Source organism: Ranitomeya imitator, chromosome 2, assembly GCF_032444005.1.
Source record: "Ranitomeya imitator isolate aRanImi1 chromosome 2, aRanImi1.pri, whole genome shotgun sequence".
Lineage (NCBI taxonomy): Eukaryota > Metazoa > Chordata > Amphibia > Anura > Dendrobatidae > Ranitomeya > Ranitomeya imitator.
This window is the reverse complement of record NC_091283.1, coordinates 569696767-569714707: the sequence shown is the minus strand read 5'-3', so window position 1 is coordinate 569714707 and position 17941 is coordinate 569696767. Positions and strand designations below refer to the sequence as shown.

At 46.3% G+C, this 17941-nt stretch overlaps 1 protein-coding gene across 1 annotated transcript in view; it reads left to right on the top strand.

Moving 5' to 3' along the window:
- The first annotated feature begins 360 nt into the window (after positions 1 to 360).
- EDEM2 (ER degradation enhancing alpha-mannosidase like protein 2) overlaps positions 361 to 17941 on the top strand; it is a 46090-nt gene continuing 28509 nt past the window's right edge. Inside the window, exons 1-3 of the mRNA XM_069752137.1 lie at positions 361 to 620; positions 2381 to 2491; positions 8601 to 8640. Of these exons, the coding sequence (XP_069608238.1) occupies positions 469 to 620; positions 2381 to 2491; positions 8601 to 8640 (303 nt within the window). The 5' untranslated portion in view covers positions 361 to 468. The remainder of the gene's footprint in view (positions 621 to 2380; positions 2492 to 8600; positions 8641 to 17941) is intronic.

The following is a 17941-nucleotide window of genomic DNA, read 5'->3' as shown; positions in this document are numbered from 1 at the left end:
CATATATAGCCAGATGAAACGTCGCCCTGGCGTTACCATTTTTTAGTTGTGGGGTTATCACAGTTCTATTACCCCATTATTATTATCATCATCACATTTCTATAACCCAGAAAGATAGAGAAAATAAAACTAGTAAGTGAGGAAATGTCCCTGATCAGCTCAGGGGAGCACGTGTTTCCTGCAGGTCTCCTCACACAACCTCATTACGCCATGTGTATTACTACAGAAACCAGCCTATGGCGCACAGCCTGACTGATCACGTGGTGCTACAGCTAAACGCCTTCAGCCAACAATTATCCAGGCTATCGTGTCGTCTACCAACGTACCACGTGACTCGAAGTCTGCGCATGACGACACACCAGAAAGAAAGATGGCTGCGGGTGACCTGTCATCCTTATGTAGGTGAAGCTACAAGGACCAATCGCGGGGCAGCGTGTACCTGACCGAACCAGGAAGTGGGCGGAGCCGATGTCAGAATGGTTGGAGCAGGCAACAGCAGTGGCTTATGATGTGATGGTCGGGCTGGTGTGTCTCGTGTATGTGGGGCTGCTGGCGGCTGTTCTGCCGGGTCATAATGCCAGACACAGCCCGATCACACAGGAAGACATGGCGGAGTACAGGTGAGTCCTGTCTGCAGCCTGAAGTGTCACCTGCTTCTCCGGAGGCTGCTCCGTGCTGGTGTGTACTGACAGCTGGGGCGGACGGCGGTGCAGAGGAGATTATAGGGTTAACAGTAGTAATGCCTCTTTCTATAAAACCTTTACACTCGGGGATCAGCGACTTCTCACCCTGTGCTCCTTACCGCTGGAACTCTGTGCAATGACTGCCTGGATTCTAGCCCGGGGCTCCTCCGTGTGACGCCTCGGTTCTGCCTGGATTCTAGCCCTGGGCTCCTCCGTGTGACGCCTCTGTTCTGCCTGGATTCTAGCCCTGGGCTCCTCCGTGTGACGCCTCTGTTCTGCCTGGATTCTAGCCCTGGGCTCCTCCTTGTGACGCCTCTGTTCTGCCTGGATTCTAGCCCGGGGCTCCTCCGTGTGACTCCTCGGTTCTGCCTGGATTCTAGCCCGGGGCTCCTCCGTGTGACGCCTCGGTTCTGCCTGGATTCTAGCCCGGGGCTCCTCCGTGTGACGCCTCGGTTCTGCCTGGATTCTAGCCCTGGGCTCCTCCGTGTGACGCCTCTGTTCTGCCTGGATTCTAGCCCTGGGCTCCTCCGTGTGACGCCTCTGTTCTGCCTGGATTCTAGCCCTGGGCTCCTCCGTGTGACGCCTCTGTTCTGCCTGGATTCTAGCCCGGGGCTCCTCCGGGTGACGCCTCGGTTCTGCCTGGATTCTAGCCCTGGGCTCCTCCGTGTGACGCCTCTGTTCTGCCTGGATTCTAGCCCTGGGCTCCTCCGTGTGACGCCTCTGTTCTGCCTGGATTCTAGCCCTGGGCTCCTCCGTGTGACGCCTCTGTTCTGCCTGGATTCTAGCCCGGGGCTCCTCCGTGTGACGCCTCTGTTCTGCCTGGATTCTAGCCCTGGGCTCCTCCGTGTGACGCCTCTGTTCTGCCTGGATTCTAGCCCGGGGCTCCTCCGTGTGACGCCTCTGTTCTGCCTGGATTCTAGCCCGGGGCTCTTCCGGGTGACTCCTCGGTTCTGCCTGGATTCTAGCCCGGGGCTCTTCCGGGTGACTCCTCGGTTCTGCCTGGATTCTAGCCCGGGGCTCCTCCGGGTGACTCCTCGGTTCTGCCTGGATTCTAGCCCGGGGCTCTTCCGTGCGACTCCTCGGTTCTGCCTGGATTCTAGCTCGGGGCTCTTCCGTGCGACTCCTCGGTTCTGCCTGGATTCTAGCCCGGGGCTCTTCCGTGCGACTCCTCGGTTCTGCCTGGATTCTAGCCCGGGGCTCCTCCGTGCGACACATTCGCTTTTAGGCTATGTGCACACGCTGCAGATTTTGCTGCAGATCCTCAGCTGTTTTCCATGCGTTTACAGTACCATGTAAACCTATGAAAAACAAAATCCGCAATGCACATGCTGCAGAAAAAAACGCACGGAAACGCAGCATTGTTTATTCCGCAGCATGTCAATTCTTTGTGCGGATTCCGCAGCAGTTTACACCTGCTCCATGATAGGATTCCGCAGGCGAAAAAACGCGGCTAATCTTCAGTGCGGTTTACCTGCGGATTTTGCAAAAACGGTGTGGAACAATCCGCAAACCAATCTGCAACGTGTGCACGTAGCCTCAGTGTCTCTAAAATACTATTTGCCAAAAGTTGCATCTGATAACATTGGGTTTTCCTTTTGTGTATAAGATTGCACGAGCCGCTGATTGTATGTATATGTATAAGTAATGTAATGACAAGCTGCATCCAGTGCCCATTTACAGCACACCTTTTTATCTAGGGATAGGGTGAAGGCCATGTTTTACCATGCCTACAACAACTACCTGGACAATGCATTCCCATATGATGAGCTGAGACCACTGACGTGTGATGGACAGGACACCTGGGGGAGGTGACATTTTTTTTTATTTAATATTTTTTTTTTTTTAATGATCTTCTAGTATCGGATCAATGTATACAGTGGTAAATATGTATTGCACTTTTGACTCAATCATTAGAAGGAATAGTCATTTTGGCTGATATATGTAAGTATAGAAGAGAGCGACACAGACATCGCCGCTGCAGGCGATATGTGTTATTTCTGCTAGTATAGTATAAGATGTCATTGTTCCATACTCAGGCAGTACAAGAGATGTGGCGCACTCCGCATGGAAAAAAGGTGCAGGCTGAACACAGTCACAATGTCTATAGAAAAAACAGCCGCACACTCAAGACTTGCAGGTTTTTACGTGAAAGTTGTATTTTTTATTATTAGTACAGGCATCACCAAATGCTTATTAGTGTTCAGAAAAAATGACGGATACTTTAAGTTACGGTTAACGTTTCGACCAAGGCTGGTCTTTGTCAAAACCACACTGAAAAACAAACATACAGTGTAAGTACATGATATAGATGTGCTGTACATGTATCTGTGACATGAATATACAGTAAACAATATATTAACACAATAACATTCACCTAAAACAAGGATCTAGTACATATAATATATTAATATTTACATATTTACAACCTAATATATACAAAACAATATTAATAAATAATAATAATAATAATAATTTTATTTATATAGCGCCAACATATTCCGCAGCGCTTTACAAATTATAGAGGGGACTTGTACAGACAATAGACATTACAGCATAACAGAAATACAGTTCAAAACAGATACCAGGAGGAATGAGGGCCCTGCTCGCAAGCTTACAAACTATGAGGAAAAGGGGAGACACGAGAGGTGGATGGTAACAATATTAACTAGAACCCCTAAGTACAGGGGTAATGTAGGGAATCCATATGAACATAAATATTGTAGAAACAGGAGAAGCAAGAGGAGTATGAGAAGGGCTGCCTAGGTAAGCCCTGCATGCATTATTAACATATATATATATATATATATATATATATATATATATATATATATATATATATATATATATATATATACACACACACACACACACACACACACACACACACACACACACACACACACACACACACACACACACACACACACACACACACACACACACACACACACACACATATACACACACATATACACACACATGTACACATGCAGACATATATACATACATACAAACACCCAAGAGCCCAATTCCTATCAATGATGTCAGACGCCTTCAGCTTAAAATGTTGGTGGCTTTCACTACTCTACACTGCATCACCAGTGTGACGGACTCAGTGCTACAGGACCCTTGCAGACTTCGGTAATTACCTGGATTTCTAATGGGAATCACTTAGACTCTTATTAATCCGCAATTCTCTCACCTCAGAGGTACACATGTGGGATACTTATAAGTTTCTTTTCTTCTCACAGCCTACTCCAGACTGCTTCTGCACCTTTTCTACCCTCCATTAGAAGGTCAGTGTCACATGTGATATTAGAGACTCTGAATAGGGGTTAATGTTGCTCCAGGATCCGGCAGATTGTGGACTATTTTTGCTTTTTTCCTGCATATGTTTTTTTCTGCAGATTTCTTGTATGCAAATGGTTTATGCTGAACCTAAGGTCTGTAGTATAACGGCCGCGGTTTCCTTTTTTGCTCCTTCCTGTATATTGGACTAGTGACTTCAGGGGTTAATACAATGATAGGAATTGGGCTCTTGGGTGTTTGTATGTATGTATGTATATATGTCTGCATGTGTACATGTGTGTGTGTGTGTGTGTGTGTGTGTGTGTGTATATATATATATATATATATATATATATATATATATATATATATATATATATATATATATATATATATATATATATATATATATATATATATATACTCGTTTCTAACCCCCTGCCACGATCCTCCGCACGTTTTACCAACCACGACAACCTCATACCCATTCATCCAGCCCCCAGCTCCCCCTACTTGGCGCACTATGGAACGCACGCTCCATCTGCAACAAACTGCCATTTATCCATGACCTCTTCATCACCAACAAACTCTCCTTCCTCGGCCTCACTGAAACCTGGCTCACCCCCTCTGACTCGGCCTCTCCAGCTGCGCTCTCCTATGGCGGATTCCACCTCTCTCACACCCCTCGCCCCAGCAACAAACGCGGTGGAGGAGTTGGCTTGCTCCTGTCCGACACCTGCTCCTTCACTCCAATGCCGCTACCACCCTCCACTACTCTTCCCTCGTTTGAGGTGCACTCTGTCCGCATCTATTCCCCCTCCAACCTCCAGCTGGCTGTCATCTACCGCCCCCCAGAACTAGCCATCTCCACCTTTCTCGACCACTTCACCACCTGGCTACTTCATTTCCTCTCTGTTGACATCCCCACTATCATCATGGGTGATTTCAATGTCCCCATTGACACTTTCACCTCAGCTACCTCTAAACTTTTATCACTGACTGCCTCCTTTGGCCTCACTCAATGGTCCTCTGAGGCCACTCACAAAGATGGCCACACGCTGGACCTCATCTTCACCCGCCTCTGCTCCCTTACTAACCTCACTAACACACCCCTCCCCCTGTCTGACCACAACCTACTGACATTCTCGTCCCTCTCCTCTCCTAGTGTGCAACCCCCACTCCACAAACTCACTCACCCTCGCAGAAATCTCAAACATCTCAACTTACAATCACTCTCGGAGTCCCTTCTCCCTCTCACAGACATAGCTTCCCTTCATGACACAGATGCTGCTGCCACCTTTTATAACACCACAATAACAGCAACACTCGATTCGGCCGCCCCACTCATGCATAGTAAAACTCGTACAATTAACAGGCAGCCCTGGCTGACCAGCCTGACCAAAGAATTGAGGCGGGCTTCCAGGATCGCTGAGCGGAGATGGAAGCGATCCCACTCTGCCGACCACTTCACTGCATACAAGCAGTCCCTCGCCAGCTTCAAGTCTGCGCTCTCTGCCGCAAAACAAACTTACTTCTCATCCCTCATATCCTCCCTGTCCCACAACCCTAAACAGCTTTTCAACACTTTCAATTCTCTACTCCGTCCCCCCGCACCTCCTCCTTCCCCCCTCATTTCTGCTGATGACTTCGCCTCTTTCTTTAAACAGAAGATCGATACGATCAGAGAAAGCTTTGGCCCACAGCGCCCACTGCCCCTCTTAGCTGCTCAACCCTGCTCCTCCAAAACCAGCTTCTCCACCATGACAGAAGATCAGCTCTCCACCCTCCTGTCAAGATCACACCTCACCACTTGCACGCTTGACCCGCTCCCATCCCACCTCATCCCTAACCTTTCCACGGTCTTCATCCCAACCCTAACGCACCTTTTCAACCTCTCACTCACAACAGGTGTCTTTCCCTCATCCTTCAAGCATGCCAAGATCACACCCATCCTCAAAAAGCCCTCCCTCGACCCATCCTCTGTGTCTAGCTATCGCCCAATATCTCTTCTCCCTTATGCCTCCAAATTGCTGGAGCAACACGTCCATCTTGAACTGTCCTCCCACTTCTCCTCCTGCTCCCTCTTTGATCGGTTACAATCAGGCTTCCGTTCCCATCACTCAACTGAAACTGCCCTAACTAAAGTCACCAATGACCTACTAACTGCCAGGAGCAAGCGACACTACTCTGTCCTCCTTCTCCTGGACTTGTCTTCTGCCTTTGACACTGTAGACCACTCCCTTTTGCTACAAATCCTCTCATCCCTTGGCATCACAGACTTGGCCCTTTCCTGGATCTCGTCATATCTGACAGACCGTACATTCAGTGTCTCCCTCCCCCACACCACCTCCTCACTTCGCCCCTTGTCAGTCGGTGTTCCTCAAGGCTCTGTTCTAGGACCCCTACTCTTCTCCATCTACACTTTTGGCCTGGGACAGCTCATAGAATCCCACGGTATGCAGTACCATCTCTACGCTGACGACACGCAGATCTACCTCTCTGGACCTGACCTTTCCTCCTTGCTTACCAAAATCCTGCACTGTCTGTCTGCCATTTCAGCCTTCTTTTCTGCTCGCTTTCTACAACTGAACATGGACAAAACAGAATTCATCATCTTTCCCCCATCTCACTCTACCCCTCCACCAGACCTATCCATCAATGTCAATGGCTGCTCACTATCCCCAGTCCCACACGCCCGGTGCCTCGGGGTGATCCTCGACTCTGCCCTCTCTTTCAAGCCACATATCCAAGCCCTTGCCTCCTCCTGTCGTCTCAAACTCAAAAATATTTCCCGGATCCGTGCTTTCCTTGACCGCAACACTGCAAAAACGCTAGTGCATGCCCTTATCATCTCCCGCCTCGACTACTGCAACCTCCTACTCTCTGGACTCCCCTCTGGCACCACTCCAATCCATCCTACACTCTGCTGCCCGACTAATCCACCTGTCCCCCCGCTATTCCCCAGCCTCTCCCCTGTGTCAAGCCCTTCACTGGCTTCCTATCGCCCAGAGACTCCAGTTCAAAACCCTCACACTGACATACAAAGCCATCCACAACCTGTCTCCTCCATACATCTGTGACATGGTCTCCCGGTACCTACCTACACGCGACCTCCGATCCTCCCAAGACCTCCTTCTCTACTCCCCTCTCATCTCTTCTTCCCATAACCGCATCCAAGACTTCTCCCGTGCTTCCCCCATACTCTGGAACTCTCTACCCCAACACATCAGACTTGCGCCTACCATAGAAACCTTCAAAAAGAACCTGAAGACTCATCTCTTCCGACAAGCCTACAGCCTGCAGTGATCCTCAACCTACTGAACAGCCGCACAGCCAGCTCTTCCCTCTCCTAGTGTATCCTCACCCACCCCCTGCAGACTGTGAGCCCTCGCGGGCAGGGTCCTCCCTCCTTATGTACTCGTGTGCCTTGTTATCTGCTCATGTTTAATGTATTTGTCTATATTTGCCCCGTATTCACATGTAAAGCGCCATGGAATAAATGGCGCTATAAAAATGTATAATAATAATAATAATAAATAATGTGTTAATAATGCATGCAGGGCTTACCTAGGCAGCCCTTCTCATACTCCTCTTGCTTCTCCTGTTTCTACAATATTTATGTTCATATGGATTCCCTACATTACCCCTGTACTTAAGGGTTCTAGTTAATATTGTTTAGTATATATTAGGTTGTAAATATAAATATGTTATACTAGATGGCAGCCCGATTCTAAAGAATCGGGAGTCTAGAATCCATATATACTTTATTTATTCAAATGTAAGAATAATACAATTAATAAATAATAGTAAGAAAGAACAAAAATAATAGGCAGTATATGGAGAAAACACCAAACAAAAGTTCAAAATTGGTGTGAAAATGTCACTGAACCACTTCACAACTAAATATATATAGTTTTGGTAAATGGTATTATCATTTTTTTGACGAAATTCGGCAGGAGCTTGAAGAGCAACGTCACTGGGCCCGCCTCCACGCAGTAGAAACTTGCTGTGAGGTAAAAATTCAAAAATCACACCAAAATGGCGGGCGGAGTGTGTCACAGTACGGCACGTTTCTGATTGGTCGCTCGCAGCAGGCGGCAACCAATCAGACACTGGACACTGTTGACGTCACTTAGCTCCGGACATTAGCTCCGGACATTAGCTCCGGACATTAGCTCCGGACAGGAAGTTGGCACAAATTGCAGGAAGTAGTATTCTAGGCAATTATATATTAGAATGTACCAGATCCTTGTTTTAGGTGAATGTTATTGTGTTAATATATTGTTTACTGTATATTGATGTCACAGATACATGTACAGCACATCTATATCATGTACTTACACTGTATGTTTGTTTTTCAGTGTGGTTTTGACAAAGACCAGCCTTGGTCGAAACGTTAACCGTAACTTAAAGTATCCGTCATTTTTTCTGAACACTAATAAGCATTTGGTGATGCCTGTACTAATAATCAAAAATACAACTTTCACGTAAAAACCTGCAAGTCTTGAGTGTGCGGCTGTTTTTTCTATAGACATTGTTCCATACTCTTCATCATACACGAGGGCTGAATAACGCCATATAGGTCTTCGAGTAATTTGTAGACTCACTGTTTTTCTGTTTTTATTTCAGTTTTTCTTTGACTTTAATTGATGCCCTGGACACATTGCTGGTGGGTATCTTCCTGTGGAGCTGCTATTGCCTATAAACGTATATTATGGCACATATGGATGTAATACATATTGACATTCTCATTGCAACACAGCTACCGATGTGTTCTGCTCACAGAGAATCCTCTACACTGGATACAATGACATCCACTCATGGCTGAGTGTAGGAGCTAGTACTGTACAGGTTTCAGCCTCTAGATGGCAGAATACACTTTCAACTCGGCCATTTCTGACCATAGGTTCTATGGGAAAAGGGGAGTTGCAGCCAGAAACATCTCTCCTGGGATATAAAAAAAAATCTAGTGTTGAAATGTAACATATCTGATCCTTTATCAGCCAGGAGGCTTCCAGGGATGTCACTTATAAGGCTGTGTGTGGTAGTTTTATCAGCAGGAGATTATCACTGCCAGGACTACAGCTCACACACAGCCTAGTCCAGCTAATCTGTAACCCTGCCCCACCACTGAGTAGCAGCTGGCTCACATTGCACAGTGTGCACAGGAAGCTGCCAGTCAGTTGTGTAGGCGAGGTTATTTAAAGGTTAACTCTGCTACATCTACATCAGAATACCTGTTTTGTCTATGAAAACTACGCCAAGCAACTCAGTAAGTGACACATCCCTTGAATCAGGCTTTCTTGCCCTATGTTATGCTGCTATGAAATTATATAGCAAAAACCTGCTCATAGATTCCCTTTTAAGACTGGAATGTCAGATTACCCCTCCCCCCTCATCCCACAATTGCATACATGAACATGCAAGTCTTTGAAATATAAATCCAATGAAAACTATATATTTTCTATCTGTTCCTGCATTCCTGAGTGATTAGTGGAATAATCCATATGCAAATGAAGTTTTAACAGTTCTGGGTGGGACAAAGCCCTTCACAAGCCTCTGCTTGGACCCCAGGTTGTTTCCCCACCCAGCACCAGCCTCACTAGCTTGATAGCTCGCTGTCTATGTGACGGCCGGTACTGGGAAAAACCACCATGAGGTAGCAATCGGGCTAATGAGGCTGGGATGGGAAGGCAGAGGCTTAGGAATTGTTCTGTCATTCTCAGAGCACTTAACACATAAAGGTGCATCTCACAAAATTAGAATATCATCAAAAAGTTTAGTTATTTCAGTTCTTCAATACAAAAAGTGAAGCTCATATATTATATAGAGTGATGTATTTCAAGTGTTTATTTCTGTTAATGTTGATGATTATGGCTTACATCCAGTGAAAACCCAAAAGTCATTATCTCAGTAAATTAGAATACTTTATAACACCAGGTTGAAAAAATCATTTTAACATCCGAAATGTTGGCCTACTGAAATGTATATTCAGTAAATGCACTCAATGCTTGGTCTGGGCTCCTTTTGCATCAATTACTGCATCAATGCGGCGTAGCATGGAGGCGATCAGCCTGTGGCACTTCTGAGGTCTTATGGACGCCCAGGTTGCTTTGATAGCAGCCTTCAGCTCATCTGCATTGTTGGGTCTGGTGTCTCCTCTTGACGGTTTGAGGAGCCATGTCATCTGTTGGTGAAGGTCCACTGTGTTTTATCAAGACCAAAGTCAGTGCTGCCGTCAACCAGGAAATTTTAGAGCATTTCATGCTTCCCTCTGCCAACAACCTGTTTGGAGATGGAAATTTCATTCTCCAGCAGGACTTGGCACCTGTCCACTCTGCCAAAAGTACCAATACCTGGTTTAAAAACAACAGTATCACTGTGCTTGACTGGCCAGCAAACTCACATGACCTTACCCCCATAGAGAATCTATGGGGTATTGTCAAGAGGAAGATGAGACAGCAGACCCAACAATGCAGATGAGCTGAAGACTGCTATCAAAGCAACCTGGGCTTCTATAACACCTCAGCAGTGACACAGGCTGATGGCCTCCATGCCATGCTGTATTGATGCAGCAATTGATGCCAAAGGAGCCCCGACCAAGTATTGAGTGCATTTACAACATACATTTCAGTAGGCCAACGTTTGAGATTTTAAAATCATTTTTCAAGCTGTTGTTATAAAGCATTCTAATTTACTGAGATAATGACTTTCGGGTTTTCATTGGCTGTAAGCCATAATCATCAACATTAACAGAAATAAACACTTGAAATGCATCACTCTGTTTGTAATGACCCTATATAATATGAGATTCACTTTTTGTATTGAAGAACTGAAATAAATTAACTTTTTGATGATATCCTAATTTTATGAGATGCTCCTATAATTTGCACATGAATGAAAATGTAAATTTCACTGGAAGCAGCAACAGATAGAAGACATAAAGGTGTCAGACAGTATTTACATTTCAGTTACCTGCATGCCCTTATGTATGAATTGCGAGTGATTTTACTGACCGATTCCTTTTGAGCAATCCTTTATCAGATAGTATATTGCTTGTTTTTTATAATCTGCTGCAATGTCTGCATGTACAGTCATTGCCAAAATTTTTGAGAATGACACCAAAATTATATTTTCACATGATCTGCTGCCCTCTGGTTTTTATTAGTGTTTGTCTGATGTTTATATCACATACAGAAATATAATTGCAATCATATTATGAGTACCAATAGGTTATATTGACAGTTAGAATGAGTTAATGCCGCAAGTCAATATTTGCAGTGTTGACCGTTCTTCAAGACCTCTGCAATTCTCCCTGGCATGCTCTCAATCAACTTCTGGACCAAATCCTGACTGATAGCAGTCCATTCTTGCATAATCAATGCTTGCGTTTTGCCAGAATTTGTTGGTTTTTGTTTGTCCACCCGTCTCTTGATGATTGACCACAAGTTCTCAATGGGATTAAGATCTGGGGAGTTTCCAGGCCATGGACCCAAAATCTCTGTTTTGTTCCATGAGCCATTTAGTTATCACCTTTGCTTTATGGCAAGGTGCTCCATCATGCTGGAAAAGGCATTGCTGGGCGCCAAACTGCTTTTGGACGGTTGGGAGAAGTTGCTCTTGGAGGACATTTTGGTACCATTCTTTTCCCTTCACCATGACAGCGCCGCACGTGAGAGATGGCATCCGCCCCCAGGAACAGGAAACCTGTAGCAGAGATATAAGAATGGGGCGGCCCCTCTCTCCTCAGTTTTGGTTTCCTGTTCCTGCAGGTGGACGCCTGTCGCAGAGCTCCTACCTCCGGAGGGATCTCCCTCTGATGATTCCGGTCCGGAGGCCGAGGTCCGCGGGGGGGCCAGCCGTAGTCGGCGGCATCGCGTGCGGTGCTGTCCGGTGTCGGGCTGCTGGGTCCGCGCCATCCCTTTCCCTCGCTGGACTCCCCGGCGACCGCTCTGTGCAGGAGGCCGGTCCGGGGATATGGGGGCGTGTCCTTCACTGATGCTGGCGCCGAAGTGAAGGATGACGACTTCCGGTCGCAGGAAATGACGTCACACGCCGAGGGAGCCGGTGTTCTGGACACTTCCGGGCGGAAGCTGATCCAGTGGCGCGCACACCGCTCCTCTATAAGATACAGCAGCAAAGAGGAGTCGCTGGTCCTGCTCTTCAGACGGAGATGACCGAACCAGCGGTAGATCCGGAGCTGCTGATGCCTGCGCCCAGAATGTCGGAAGACACTCAAGCTGCAGCGGTACCCAGGGTCCTGGAGGGGTGAGTGCCTTTGTAAGGCAAGCTACACACACACTGATACCCTGTGCACTATGTTTTATAGGAAGGGAAAGCCACCTCCAAGCAAAAGAATATGGTCTGTCCACTATGTAAAGAAAAACTCCCTAGGCTATACAGCAAAAAGATCTGCCAGCCCTGTATCGACAGAACAGTTGCAGAGGAATCTTCTTCCCTATTACAAAACATTAAAACAATTATACGGGAGGAAGTTAAATCTACAGTTAAAGAACAGTTGAAACATCACACAAAGGAGACCACCCCTCCCCCAACAAGTGAACAAGGGTCGGACATAGATTCAGGGGATGAGCCGGGAGCCTTAACCCCCTCTGATGCCTCAGATTTAGACTCCTCAGATGAGGAGTATGGTCACCCATGTTTTCAGTCGGAGGACATTGGGAAGCTGCTCAAACTTGTCAGAACGACTATGGGGGTAGAGAACCACGGACAATCCAAGACACCATGTTTAGCAACTTGGAGGAGAAAAAGCGAAAGTTTTTTCCCTTCCATGATAACATAATCAAATTAATAAAACGTGAGTGGAAAAAGCCTAATAAAAAGATGTCCGTCCCTCAGGCATTAAAACGCAAATACCCCTTTGATGAGGAAGTCTGTGAAAAGTGGGATAAGGCTCCTAAACTAGATGCAGCCATCGCTAGCACCTCTAAAGGGGTTGCGTTACCATTTGAAGACATGGGAGCCCTAAGGGACCCCCTCGACAAAAAAGCAGATGCTTTTCTAAAGTCGGCTTGGGAAGCAGCGACATGGTCATTTAAACCCGGGGTTGCTGCCACTTGCACGGCACGTGCTATGGTCAAGTGGTTAGAGGAGTTAAGTGACCAAATCAAAAACAAATGCCCGAGAGAGAGGCTTCTGGAAGCATTGTCCTCTCTGCAAGGCGCCGCAAGATTCCTAGCAGACGCCTCGATAGATTCGGTTAGAAGTGCCACACGTGTGTGTGCGTTATCCAATTCAGGAAGGAGAACATTATGGCAAAAAAATTGGACAGCTGACTTCCAATCAAAGATCAAACTCTGTGGAGTACTCTGTGAAGGGCAATACCTTTTTGGAAAAGCTCTAGACGAGATCCTTGAGAAAGCGTCGGACAAAAAGAAGCGGTTTCCACCTCCTTCCTTTCCCAGGCGCCGATGGGATACCTCTCGTTCGTCCATTCGTGGTGGATATAGAGGGACCCGCGGCCGATCAGATGACAGGTCTAGTCGAGGCAGACCCTGGAGAGAGCGAAAGGAAAGGGGATTCCTTTTCAACAAGCCTCCCCCCAAGCCTGATCCCAAAAGTCAGTGACGCCAGCATTCCGGTGGGGGGAAGACTCCGGCGGTTTGTCCATCAGTGGGCAGCGCTGCCGGCTTCTCAATGGATAACAAATTTGTTGTCAGAGGGTCTGAGGTTCAAGTTCTCCAACCTCCCACCAAATCGTGTAAAAATGACCCAGGTGGCGGGAAAAAATCAGGCCATATTAGAAAGAGAAATTTATCTCCTCATGCAAAAAGAGGTGTTAGTAGAAGTACCCCATCGAGAGATAGGGAAAGGGTTCTACAGCACTTTATTTCTAACACCAAAACCAGACGGCTCGCTGAGAGTAATATTCAACCTAAAGGCCCTAAACCATTACATTCAAATAGACAAATTCAAGATGGAAACTTTAAAGACTGCAGTAAAAGTACTCGACCCAAACTGTTACATGGTGGTGATCGATCTTACAGACGCTTACTACCATGTGCCAATCGCTGTCCAACACCAACAATATCTAAGATTAGTGGTAAATCTGGGGGAAACCCCTGTCCATCTACAATATCAATGTCTTCCTTTTGGGGTAGCCATAGCGCCCCGTATATTCACAAAAATTATTTCCGAAGTAGCATCTTTCGTCAGAAAAGAAGACATAATGTTGGTACCCTATTTGGACGATTTTTTGATAATAGCAAAAAACAAAGAAAGTTGCGAAAAAGCGGCCGCAAGAGTACTGGAGGTGCTGACCAGTTTAGGATGGATGATAAACCTGAAAAAAATCAAGGCTTGTCCCAACTCAAACTCAAGAATTCCTCGGAATCGTGTTAGATTCAGTCAAGCAGGAGTGTGTCCTCCCACAGAGGAAAGTTCAATCTATTCAGCAGAGAGTACAGTCATTCCAACTACAACAGACTATCTCTCTGAGGAATGCAATGTCACTCTTAGGAGTCCTAACGGCAACAATTCCAGCAACGCGATGGGCACAAAGCCACACACGAGAGTTACAATGGCAGATACTAGCCGAACAAGAAAGAAATCCATACAATCTGAATCGGAAGATTCTTCTATCACCAAAGGTTCAAAACTCACTAGAGTGGTGGCTGAAAACAGAAAATCTAACCAACGCAGTGCCATGGTCAGTACGAGATCCAGTAGTCATTACTACCGATGCGAGTCCGTGGGGTTGGGGGGCACACTTAGGAGATCAGGTCCTACAGGGTCAATGGGGGAGCCCAATGACAACAGCGTCCTCCAATCTAAAAGAATTGTCTGCGGTAAGACTAGCACTTCTTCATATAGGAAAAAGGATTCTGGGAAGACATGTGGTGGTGTTGTCCGACAACAACACAACGATAGCTTATATAAACCGCCAAGGGGGCACAAGATCAACATCCCTTATGGCAGAGGCCAAAGAACTTTTTATATGGGCCGAAAACAACCTTCTTTCACTAACCGGAACATACTTGAAAGGATCAGAGAATCAAGTAGCCGACTACTTAAGCTGTCACACGTTACATCAGGGGGAGTGGTCCCTGAACCAGCGAGTATTTGGGAAAATATGTGCCAGCTGGGGCGTTCCAGACATAGACTTGTTCGCCACAAAACAAAATCGAAAGGTGAAGAGGTTCTATTCTCTGAACCCAAGAGAACACCCGGAGGGGGTAGACGCGTTCCTATATCGGTGGAACTTCCATCTAGCATACGCATTCCCCCAATACCATTAATCCCGACAGTCCTCAGGAAAATTCGGGAAGACAAAGCACGAGTGATCCTCATAGCTCCCTTTTGGCCGAAAAGAGCATGGTTCACGTGGCTCAGGCGCATGTCTATCTCGGACCCGTGGATCTTTCCGGATGCCCCGGATCTCCTATACCAAGGGCCAGTTCAACATCCCCAAGTTCACAGGTTGCATCTCACTGCCTGGAACTTGAAAGGGGACTTCTGTTAGCAAAAGGATTCTCAAGCCCTTTGGTGACCACATTGCTCGCTAGCAGGAAAAAAGTCACCTCAGACAAATACCAGAAAATCTGGCAAAAATTCCTAGATTTCTCGGGGCGACAGTTGTCTAACTCTGGTCAACAGGTCCCGGTAAAGGAAATTCTTGAATTTCTCCAAAAAAGGTTGGAAAAAGGTCTGTCTACTAGCACCTTAAAGGTGCAAGTCTCTGCCCTTGGTGCACTGTTTGATCATAAACTTGCTGACCACCCTTGGGTCTATAGGTTCATTCGAGCCTCCTTTACTTCCAGACCCTCAAAATTAATACCTAAGGTAGCTCCCTGGGATTTAAATTTAGTTTTAAAGGCTCTAACCGTTTCCCCCTTTGAACCTCTTGATTCTATATCAATAAAATCCTTGACTCTAAAAACGGTTCTCCTAGTTGCCTTAACGTCTGCCCGCCGTACTTGTGAGTTACAAGCTATGTCGGTGAACCCTCCTTACACTACTTTCCATGATGACAAAGTAGTTATTAAAACCGACCCTGCCTTTCTTCCGAAGGTCAATTCTAAATTTCATAGAGACCAGGAAATTATTCTGCCCTCTTTTTGTTCCCAACCAAAATCCCAAGGGGAGAAAACCTTCCATTGTCTCGATGTCAGACGCTGCCTCCTTCAATACTTAGAGGCCACAAAATCTTGGCGTCAGTCATCGGCCCTTTTTGTCACCTTTCAGGGGACAAACAGGGGAAAAAAGGCCTCAAAGGCAACTATTGCACGGTGGTTGCGTACGGCTATTTCACTTTCGTATTCTTTTTCTGGTCAAGTTCCCCCACAGGGTGTTACGGCTCACTCCACGCGTGCTATAGCCACTTCCTGGGCGGAAAGGGCTAACGCCTCGATAGAACAGATTTGTAAAGCGGCGGTATGGTCATCACCCTCTACCTTCTTCCGACATTATAGGTTAGACTTAGGTCAATCAGACTTGTCTTTTGGGAGAAAGGTGTTGTCTGCTGTCGTCCCACCCTAGGAATCTTCTATTTCTTCCTCTCACGTGCGGCGCTGTCATGGTGAAGGGAAAAATTATAATTACTTACGGGTAATTTGATTTTCCAGAACCATGACAGCGCCGCATTAATTCCCGCCCTATCTTGGTGATGGTTGTGTGATTCACAAAAAAAAAAAACTTATTGTATATAAGTAAATGTATGTATGCAAAACATGTGTGTAGACAGAAGCTAACGAAAGATTATACAAATGTAAATATGATACATAACTGTGTACTAACAAAGCGGTCATCTTCCAAACTCTGGAAACAAACTGAGGAGAGAGGGGCCGCCCCATTCTTATATCTCTGCTACAGGTTTCCTGTTCCTGGGGGCGGATGCCATCTCTCACGTGCAGCGCTGTCATGGTTCTGGAAAATCAAATTACCCGTAAGTAATTATCATTTTATTCATGGCTGTGTTTTTAGGCAAGACTGTGAGTGAGCCGATTCCCTTGGCTGAGAAGAAACCCCACACATGAATGGTTTCAGGATGCTTTACAGTTGGCATGAGACAAGACTGGTGGAGGCGCTCACCTCTTCTTCTCCGAATAAGCTGTTTTCCAGATGTCCCAAACAATCGAAAAGGGGATTCATCAGAGAAAATGACTTTGCCCCAGTCCTCAGCAGTCCACTCCCTGTACCTTTTGCAGAATATCAGTCGGTCCCTGATGTTTTTTCTGGAGAGAAGTAGCTTCTTTGCTGCCCTCCTTGAAACCAGGCCTTGCTCAAAGAGTCTCCGCCTCACAGTGCGTGCAGAAGCACTCACACCAGCCTGCTGCCATTCTTGAGCAAGCTCGGCACTGCTGGTAGTCCGATCCCGCAGCTGAAACAGTTTTAAGATACGGTCCTGGCGCTTGCTGGTCTTTCTTGGGCGCCCTGGAGCCTTTTTGACAACAATGGAAGTTCTCTCCTTGAAGTTCTTGATGATGCGATAGATTGCTGACTGAGGTGCAATCTTTGTAGCTGCGATACTCTTCCCTGTTAGGCCATTTTTGTGCAGTGCAATGATGGCTGCACGTGTTTCTTTAGAGATAACCATGGTTAACTGAAGAGAAACAATGATACCAAGCACCAGCCTCCTTTTAAAGTGTCCAGTGATGTCATTCTTACTTAATCATGACTGATCGCCAGCCCTGTCCTCATCAACACACACACCTGTGTTAATGGATCAATCACTAAAACGATGTTAGCTGCTCCTTTTAAGGCAGGACTGCAATGATGTTGAAATGTGTTTTGGGGGTTAAAGTTCATTTTCTGGGCAAATATTGACTTTGCAAGTACAGTAATTGCTGTTAAGCTGATCACTCTGACATTCAGGAGTATATGCAAATTGCCATTAGAAAAAATGAAGCAGTAGACTTTGGAAAAATTAATATTTGTCTCATTTTCAAAATTTTTGTCCATGACTGTAGGTAAAATGTCTCAGTCCAGGGTCCTTCTTGTGTAGCTCACTT